The 9,907-nt window shown below is 41.7% G+C and overlaps 1 protein-coding gene across 1 annotated transcript in view; it reads left to right on the top strand.

Annotated features, from left to right (window-relative positions):
- Positions 1-9,907, top strand: part of Fat3 (FAT atypical cadherin 3) — a 595,719-nt gene that overhangs the window by 553,601 nt on the left and 32,211 nt on the right. The window contains exon 21 of the mRNA XM_055615501.1: positions 9,096-9,230. Within this exon, the coding sequence (XP_055471476.1) occupies positions 9,096-9,230 (135 nt within the window). The remainder of the gene's footprint in view (positions 1-9,095; positions 9,231-9,907) is intronic.

The following is a 9,907-nucleotide window of genomic DNA, read 5'->3' as shown; positions in this document are numbered from 1 at the left end:
AGATAGATAGATAGATAGATAGATAGATAGATAGATAGATAGATAGAGATGTATTTATGTAGCTTGCCGTTCTGACTAATCTACCTACCAAACTAGTTCCTGGCATTCTCTGCCAGTGTGTGTCATGCTCTGGGGTTCTATGTGCGTTTGGGGGATTTGAGTCCAGGCCCTCATGTTCACATGGAAAGGGCTTTACCCTTACCTTTCAGCTCAGCCCCATCAGTGTGATTTGGGGAGGTGAATGGACACATGGGCTCTCGAACCATCTGGGGATTAGTCCGTTTATGAAGTCATAGCTGAATAGTCTGTTGGAAGGTGGCTCTGATGGATGAGAAGGTCACTGTGGCATGCCTTTGAAGAGAGCACCTTGTTCTTTGAGTCTTTTCTGTGTCTTTCTGCTATGAAGTGAGCAACCCTGCTCCATTACTCTCTTTCACCATGAAGTTCTGCTTTATTTACCTCAGGCAGTGGAGGCAACTGAAAATGGATCAAAGCCTTTTAAACCATGAGTCAAAACCAGACATTTCAATTAGAGCATGATTTACTCAGGTACTTTGTCACATTGAGAAAAAAATTAAAAAGTAACACATCCTCATCATAATAGCAAGGACCCTCCTTTTCATGTAAATCATAAGCTCAGTGATATGTACTCCATAAGAATTTTCAATTAACCCCATTTCCTAGCAGAATGGTCAGTGTGATCCCAGGAAGACAGAAGATCTCTCAGACACAGTTTGTAACTGGCTTGCTGCAGATGCCAAGCCTCATATTCAGGCACAGATAATATGCTGTGTTGTGTGAGCTTATCAGTATTTGTGCCTCGGCTGCTGATGAACAGGAAACCAAACACGGGAGAATGTCACAAGTTAAAGAATAAATTCTACTTCAGGCTCAAGGGCCAAGGTATTGTTGCTCTCACTTCCCCCAAAGTTTCTTTTTCAGTAAGAATAGAATAAAAGAATGTAAGAAGTAGCAGGTGCTAACTTTTAAGGCATCTTTTCATTTATTAGAAATCAAGGATACGTAATTTGACATTCTTCTCCTCAACACACGCACACACGCACACACATAAACTCACACCCTAGTTAGTGTGGCTCTTCTGTTTATCCTGGGAGGCTGACAGATTCATTAAATGGTCTTTCCCACCACTTGGTGGAATGATTTGCATGATAAATGGATGTAGTGATCATTTGGGTCTATATAGTGATGTTTATACAGAGTTGGCCTCAGTACTCCAGCCCCCTCCCAACTTCCAGCTCATCTTTTTCTCATGCAGATTTTTGGGTCCAATTATCATCATTAGCATCTTGAACCAAAATGCTGAGTTGTGCTAACAAGTGAAATCCAATGTGAATTTTACTGCCAAATAAGCTCATTAAATCCCAGCCACCGTGAAACAGCTCCTTTTAATAGAATTAGAAAGATACAGAGTCCTGATGTCCTGAGATGACTCCACATGAACTTTGGGTAGTCAATGAACATTGTCATGTCAGTCAGGAAGTCTGGCATCAAGTTAAATGACAAGTGATAGATGTCATGGACTTCCCAAGGGCAAGCAAAGGGATAGGATGTCATAACAACTTGTGAGACTATACTGATTATCCACATTTTAAATTTTCCATTAGCTGCTCAAAAAATATGAAATAGAAATATGTCAAAGAGGACACACTTGTCCAGAAGAGGCTCCCAAGGTGACCACGAGCACTTAAACCCAGTGTGTCTACAGAAGCCATGGCAGCAGTGGCTGCCTGGTTTGTCATAGCTATTCAAATAAGACACAGAGGATGGAGCCTAGAGGGGCTAAATGAGAAGAATGGGACATTTTCATGAGTGATGTTCCTGCAAGACCGAGATGAGTGAGACAGCAGCCAGGGAGGGCACTATCAGCCCTGTTGAGCAGCGCTGAGGCACTGGAGGTGGCAGTGTCAGCTGTGATGGGGGTGGGAGACTGAGGAGTTCCCTTCTCTCCATTCAGATAATACCTGAAAGGGTCGCTAACCAGAGAAATGAATTCAGGAAGAGCAACTGTAAACGTAGAGATGGAATTCATGAGGAAGGGTTCTCAAAGGACAGCCACGGTTGTCTGTTTGACGGTCATAAACAGAATTTGAATGGGTGTGAAGTTGGTAAGGTTGAACAATTGCTTAAGGAATTTAAAAAGATCGCAGGGTGGTTCTTGAGAGTTAGCTCACAGGGTTACAGCTGATTAGAGAAAATTCTGGATTCCCAAAGATGCAGGAAGTTGGGGTATTGTCACCCACCATAAACAAAGTCACCCTGCTTGTTTATGAGATTCTCGGTAAATATTCAGAAGGGGGGGAGGCCCTCTAGAGGTCATAGACACGCAGGCCTTAAGCTGAGTTTTTTATTTTAATATTCTTAAAAGAAATGTTACCTCTATACCACAGTCTTTACAGTAAATATTACTTGTGCCAGAATTCTTGAGTTTTTAACCTGGCAAGAAGCTTTATCCAGACTCTGGGTTGAGGGGCTCCTTTTTCTTCCAAGATCCTTTTAATTCTCCTGACTTTCTATCCTGCCTCACTAGGAACTGAGTGGGTCTGGCAGGATGCCTGGAATTAGGCAGGTGGCCACAGGAGAAGGTTCCAAATGAGGACTGAGAACCAAGGCATGGAAATAAAGAAGTGTACAGTTCACCCACAGATCGAAGCAGGGATAGACAAAGCATTAATATTTGTTGGTCCATGACCAGTTTCCAATTCTATTTCACACTATTTGAATTGTGTTGACCGCTCTCTGTGACCCATAAAGGAGTTATCATCAACTTTCTCCAAAACTTGAAGAAACTAAAACTTGGAAACATCGGTTAATAGGTTCACAGCTGCAGAGCTCATAAATGGCTGAACCAAGATTCCTATCTGATCCTCTTACTGGGAGTATTTGTTAGGTACACTACCTTACTACCTCTGTGTAACTGGAGAAGGAACTTGGAGGCCACCCAGCCCAGGTTCCCACCCACTGCAGACATCCTGTCTGCTTTTTCCATGTGTAGAGATTCAGCTAAGGTTTAAGCACTGGCCCAGGCTCTCTCCAGACGATTATACACATCAGCAAAATCCATCTCCTTACATCACACGGCTTCAGCCTTTGCAGACACAGAGAACCTGGCCTGCTTATTCCTGCTCTACAACCTACCTCAGGTAGCCAAGGAGAACAGTTATGATTCCTTGGGTCCTCTTTTCTCAGCCAAACACCAGTGTTCTTTACTCCTTGATATAAACAATTACATGCTACCAAGCAGAAGAAGGGGCATAATTGGGCACAGAGGAGATTTAAAGAAGGGAAGTATCAGTTTTAGTTGGAGGAGTTCAAGAAAGACATTGAAAGTAGTGAAGTTTGTAATGACGGGCTTTTGCCAATCAAGAATGCATGTTAAGCAAAGAAAGCAGTGTAAAGGAAAAAACCAAGCTTTGGGCAGGGTATGAAGATGCATGGTGAAACAAATTGGCACAGTCTTTATCCCCATGAAGCCTACAACATCAGGATGTCGTGGCGGGCAGAGCTCGCTGGGCTAGACAGAAGGAATAAGAACATTCTTAGGATGCACACTGTAGGAAAGAGAACGAGAGTGTTGGTAGATAGCCATGGTGATGCCATCTAATAGTACAATAAAATTAAATGAGGGATTCTAAGACAGTATAACACATGCAACTTGGCTTTGAGATTTTTTTTAAAGGAGACAAAAATCTGAATCAGGTTTGTTCTCAGGCTAGAGTTTGTTAGTGCTAATTGTCTGAGGACATTCCATCCACACAAGATGCTCCAGGGAAGATATCTTGATTAGAACCAAGCTTGGCCATTAGTGAAAAAAAAGAAAGAAAAAAACAAAAACAAAAACAAAAAACCTTGCCGAGCCAAGCATTCTAGAGCCTAGTGCCTAGACACATCACTGCTTCTGGGAGAGCCAAATAGACTGCTTCAAATCTGGATTCTCAGGAGACTATTCCCCATATCTGTTTGCAGGCCATGAATCAAGAAGTCATCTCACTGACTTACACAGCATTTACCCAGATACAGCACCTCAGCAAAGTATGTGGTTTCGGAGGACTTAACATTAGTTATTGGATTTTTCAGCATAATGAGGCAGTGACATAAATCAAGAAGTGGACTCAGCTCAAAGTGGCAGCTTAATAATCACAGCTAGATGCTGATGTATTAGCCATTGGTGCAGACATAATCCCAAGGGATGCGGGAATACTGCGGCAGTGAGGAGAGTCATGAATATGGAAGCTAGGCCTTCCAAAAGTCTCCAGGGAACCACCCTTTGCCCTGCACAAAAGCACAGAAGCTCCAGCTCAGGTGGCTTTTCTGTTGTCAGTGCTGTTTAAAATGACCAGAGATTTCCACCTGGAGAACTGCAGGAAGGGGAAACGTTGCAGAGAACAGGCACATCCTGTGTGAATGTCCCCAGTATATGAAGACAAGTTACAACTGAGGTAGAGAAAATACGGCTGCACCTAAGAAAGGGGGAGGGAGGAGAGGAAGGAGAAGGCATTGTACACAGGATGAAGAAGACAGGAGTGCTACCTGCAGTAGAGAAGGCAGGAGGTTCTACCTGGAGTGGGGTTGAAAGGACACAAGTGGGTCTGAAGGATAAAAGGAGCCAGGCCTTATGTTTTGCCTCCAAATACACATGGTATTTCATATCATTGCTCAGCTTACAAATCTGACCCAAATCAGGTAGCCGATAGAAAGATCTGGCCTCTACCATCTTGACAGGTCGTGTTAGCATCACCAGTTTTACAGCCTCGTTCAAAGTTTTCCTCGAGCACCGGCCCATTCACTTTTCACAACACCATGAAGAATCTCTGTCCTGACTTTCTGAAAGGCAGTCATGATCCAGAAAAGCTAAGCAACATGTTCAAGGCCACAGAATAAATGAATTAGATAACTAGCCAGGTCTGCAGCTTGTCGATAGGATCAGGACCCTTTCCTGTCACACTTCCATCCTTTCCTACGGGGACCTGGAAATACGGAATGGAGCTCATTCTTCTGCTTCGTGTTGTGACAGAGGCTACCACCACCTGGTCCTGTGCTGGCATACGACAAATGGACTTATTTGGCTTGATAGAGTGGGAGCCTTCTCCCTTCATGCTCGCTTCACAGTGATGGATGCCTGGAGACGCAGAGCCCGCAGATCTACGGGCCCCCACTCTCTGAGCTGTCGCAGAGCACAGCACAAGTTCATTAAACTTGGATTATTTAATGATAGTTAATAAGATAAACCTCCTCCCAGAAGCCAACAAGAATTGACACTGTCATCTCTTAACTGGTACTCAGGCGCTGATGAGACGCTTTCTGCCACCAGAGAGAGGGTCTTTAAGGCTCTTAACAATAATAGGTGTGTGCAGTTGCCTGAGAAGGAGTGACATAAACATGAGATTTCTAAAATCAGGTTAACTCCTCAGTGCCCACACGAAGCAGGATAGATTCTATATACCTAGAAAACTTTAGCCCTAAACCTGGGTCCTTCAGAGTCCCAGAAACACATGACTCATTTCAGGATCAATATCTGAAGCCATGTCTCCAGACAATATATGCTTCAGAAAGGACCCAATTTCTATGACACTTTACAGAGAGCAGAGAATTACTAGGTTAGATGTGGAGCATCTCCTGATTAAACAAAACTGGTTTTCAATGATTTTATGCATTTACTTGGGATAAACTTGTTGACCTAACCACATCCGCCCAAAGGTGCATGTGAAATATAGACTGTCCTGCAGGCTAGTGTTTGCTGTCAGAACTCCTTAAGCTGCAGGAGAATGAGTTTGTGAGCTGAGCTCCCTGACAGGCAGCTGGACTGTCATTTATGACAGTTTATTTATGCTGACTATTTATTTATGGCTAAGCAGATCCCAGGATGGATAGAAGGCAAGGAACCTCTGCAGGTATTTAAAGCAGCCAGAGTCACATTCCTTACCCAAAATTGTCCCCTCACAATAGAGAGCTTATTAAAAACAAAAAGAAGGAAGAACTGATTGCAGATAGAATGGAAACATGTGTGCAGTATTATATATTGACTATTATTATTCACTATTTATTCATTTGTGATATGCATATTACTGGTTTTCATGCATACTCAATGCTACATTTTTCCTAGTGGGGATTGGATCTAAAACATTCATTAATTGGTGGCTGTGGTTTAATTATATGCATTTCTGTGTATTGTGACACAAAGCCACAAGAAGAAAAAGAGCTGTGAGCTTGAGATCCAACTGCTAGTAAGTGAATTTGTGCTTTAACTCGAAGTCAGAGACTTGACAGATCAAGTGACAAGCCCTTCGCTAATTATCGTGATGAGAGTGGTGGGGAAAGGCCAATCACGAATAAAATGCAGAAATACCTCAGCGCTGAGTTGTCTCTGAAATATAGTTATTATCTTTCATTAGACACACTCATAAGTGCTTAGTTTTATTTTTCAAATACTATCACGATTTCTATGGGAATAAATACCATTACCATCACACATCCAAACTTACCTAGCCATCCTTTCTTCTCTGAAATGTTTAAAAATTAAGGTTTTTAAAATGTAAGATTTCTTATCAGTGTAGCAGTCACATAAAAGCAGAACAGACAAATGAATAACATCTATAGGGGTGTGTTAAAAATGCAGTGACGTATGGAGAAAGTTATACTGAACAGGTACACTGAAACAGAAAAGTATCCCAAGTATACTGAAACAAAAAAATAAAAGGAATGATCCTCAAGGGCAACAGATTTCCATACACAAGCTCTCTCTTGGAAGTTACTGCTACCACATAATCCAGAAACTATGTCTAGTGATAAAAATCTTTGTGATATGTGCCCATTGCTACCCGCATGGTTGTGGTTAGGTAGCTTCAGGATCTTGTACTTGTCAGTGTAACCTAACTACTGTTTAACATTAAGAAGTACCCTAGAAGTCATCCCAGCACTCAGAGAGGCGGAGGCAGGTGAATCTCTGTGAGTTCAAGGCCAGCCTAGTCTACAAAGTGAGTTCAGGACAGACAAGGCTCCACAGAGAAACCCTATTTCAGAAAAAAAAAAAAGTACCCTAGAAGACCATCATCACCTGAGACAGAGGTGCTCACAATATGGCAGAGTCAGCTGGTGAAAGCAAGTTGGCTGTGAACAAAAGTTTAGTCTGGCGCAAAGCTGCACAGTCACCATGGTTGGCTCGTTCCTGTTACTCAGAGGACATCACCCTTTCAATCTGGAGTTAGAACATTATCTTCCTAATGAAGAGGCCTGATGCTTTCCCAGGAGACAGAGTATCCCTTTTCTGGGACATCCCTTGCTTTCACATACCTGTCAAAACAGTAACCTGATATGTACTGTGTATGTGTTTGTGTGTGTGTGCCTGTGTGTGTTTCATATCTGTGGATATAGTTTTCTGTCGTTTCTAGAGACCCTTGATTATTAGCTCATTGGCCTCAGTTACTTTATTAAATTAATATTTTTAATTCAACAAGTTATTATTTGTTGAATGAATATGCCTAAAGTTATTTTAAAACTGGTCATCAGAGATGGTCAAATATCAGTTAATATTTCACCAATACTGATGAATATATGAAAAACATAAATATTTAGGGAGCAATGGACCTCAAGATGTGTTTTGAGGTGTTGGATCTTGTAAAATCACTGGTAGAACTCATTCTAAATACTAAGCTTAAAATTCCTTTGTCTTCTAAGACTGAGAGCTGGATCAGTGTCAAAAGTGATTTTTCCAACTCGGCTATAGCTAACGGCAAATGGGAGTTTGGAGTTTGCTAGTACTGACAAGATGGCTCCTCTTGGGGGCTTCAATTCCAGAACTGTTTGTAGGTAGTTAGCACCACATCCCTGCTTTCTCCAGGACAAAAAGAAGACTATTGTGGGACAGTCCTTAATGACCAGAAAAGGCATCATGGAAAGGGATGTGCTCAAGGACCAGTCCTGCCACTGAAAGGAGAAGCTGAAGTCCTCTGTGTCTCTCCAGCAGGAACACTAACACACTGAGGAAATTGCCAGTTCACTGGAGGCTTAATTTTAGTTGATCCACTTTTTCAAGAGTCCTTTGCCACTTAAACTATTGCCAGGGCAAAATGTTCTAAATACATTTGAAATGCCCTAGGGGCCTTAAAAGCATGCTACTCTCAATGAGGCCATACCTGCCTTCACCCTAGTTCTGACCTAATTCACCTGGCTCTTCATCTGCTTTAATCTTCTTCCAGAGATTTTCCGTCTAGGGATTAAACTTTCATCTGGCTAAGCTAGAATCAAGCAAGAAAAATGGAATCCTGGAATCCTGACTTCATATATATATATATGTACCTACATATATATATATATATGTATATATATATATACATATACATATATATACATATGTATATATACATACATGTATATGTATATATACATACATATATATGTATATGTATACATATGTATATATATGTATGTATGTATATATATACATATATATAGCTGGCAGGGACTTCTTATAGTTAATCAATAAAATATCATGTGGAAAAAAGGATTAGGAAACAAAATGAGTTGTGCTTTCACAATTTAGAATTAGACTTTTATTTAGGAATAGGTACTCACCACCCGTCCTTCTTCCCTTCCACAACCCTTCCTCCTTCCCTCTCCCTCTCCCTGAAATCAATAGCTAACATCTCTTACAATGTGCACTCAAGCTTTTCAGAGTGGTAATGGTCTGCAGAATATAGATAAACCTATGGAGCTCACAAATGGCCAATAGGATGCTGGGAACTTTTTTTTAGTTCTTCCTGATGGAGTCTTGATGTGATGATCTTTCTTCAGCTGAAACTGGCCCAATACAGCTTTGGTATATTTTGGCCTAATAGGGTGAGCTCTGAATTTTTCTTTGCTCTTATCCTGCTTCAGCCTGGCATTGAAGTGTTGACAGATTTAGAGATCTGTGATGAGCACCAATTCCCAGTGATGATCATCCCAATGCCTATGCTTCTGTGTGACCTCTTTGGGTGAGATCACAAATAACCCATAAGCCTTGAAAATTTCTTATGATCCATAAAATTGCTGGTTAATCTTTTTGTGTCCTGATCATGTTTCTTCTGCTTTTGCTACAGGAGGAGTGTGCCCTGGGTCCAATGATCCTTGTGTGGAGAAACCATGTCCAGAGGACATGCAATGTGTGGGTTATGAGGCCAGCAGGAGACCATTCCTCTGCCAGTGTCCACCAGGGAAGCTCGGAGAGTGCTCAGGTACAGAGTGACATGGACAGGTCAGGGTTGGAGCTCCTACTCCTAAAACACTTCCCTTGAGTGAGTGATGCTAACCAAGCCTTTCCAGAAAACACATTTATGTCAATATAACACTCACCTTCAGAAAGGAGCATGACCAGTGTTTACTCTCATGTTTAGTTGGGATGTGTCAAAGCCAGAACATGCAAAGAAGACATGAAGACGCTCCTCACGTAAAGCAGTCACCATACCACAGTCATGTTCCATGGCTGAGGACAATGTGAAGTTATGGAAGACTGAGTGCTGCTATATGGACAGAGGACACAGACCCTCTGGTCTTCAGAAGGCTGCTTGAATCTGTAGGGGTTAAAAAAACCAAGCCAGCAGAAGGTAGATCTGAGCCAGTCTCATCAACTTTCCATAGAATAAGACTAGCTTTGAATACCGAGTAAGCCAGCTAGCAGCTCACTCTTCTTCCCTGGGAAGCTCTGGATAATACCATGTTGCAGAAAACTGAGATGCTCACCTCTGCATCTTAAAGAAGAAAAATCAATACTCACATCATTTTAATCCAAATAATCTTCTACTTCTGATCTTCACCCAATTTTAGCATTTTTACACTTTTTGTTTTACTTCTTTCCTCTAAAATTGTCTTCTTCTTCTTCTTCTTCTTCTTCTTCTTCTTCTTCTTCTTCTTC

This window comes from Psammomys obesus, unplaced genomic scaffold (assembly GCF_907164565.1).
Source record: "Psammomys obesus unplaced genomic scaffold, mPsaObe1.curated_primary_1811, whole genome shotgun sequence".
NCBI classification, from domain to species: Eukaryota; Metazoa; Chordata; class Mammalia; order Rodentia; family Muridae; genus Psammomys; species Psammomys obesus.
The sequence above is the reverse complement of the archived record's forward strand: the minus strand, read 5'-3'. Positions and strand labels throughout refer to the sequence as shown.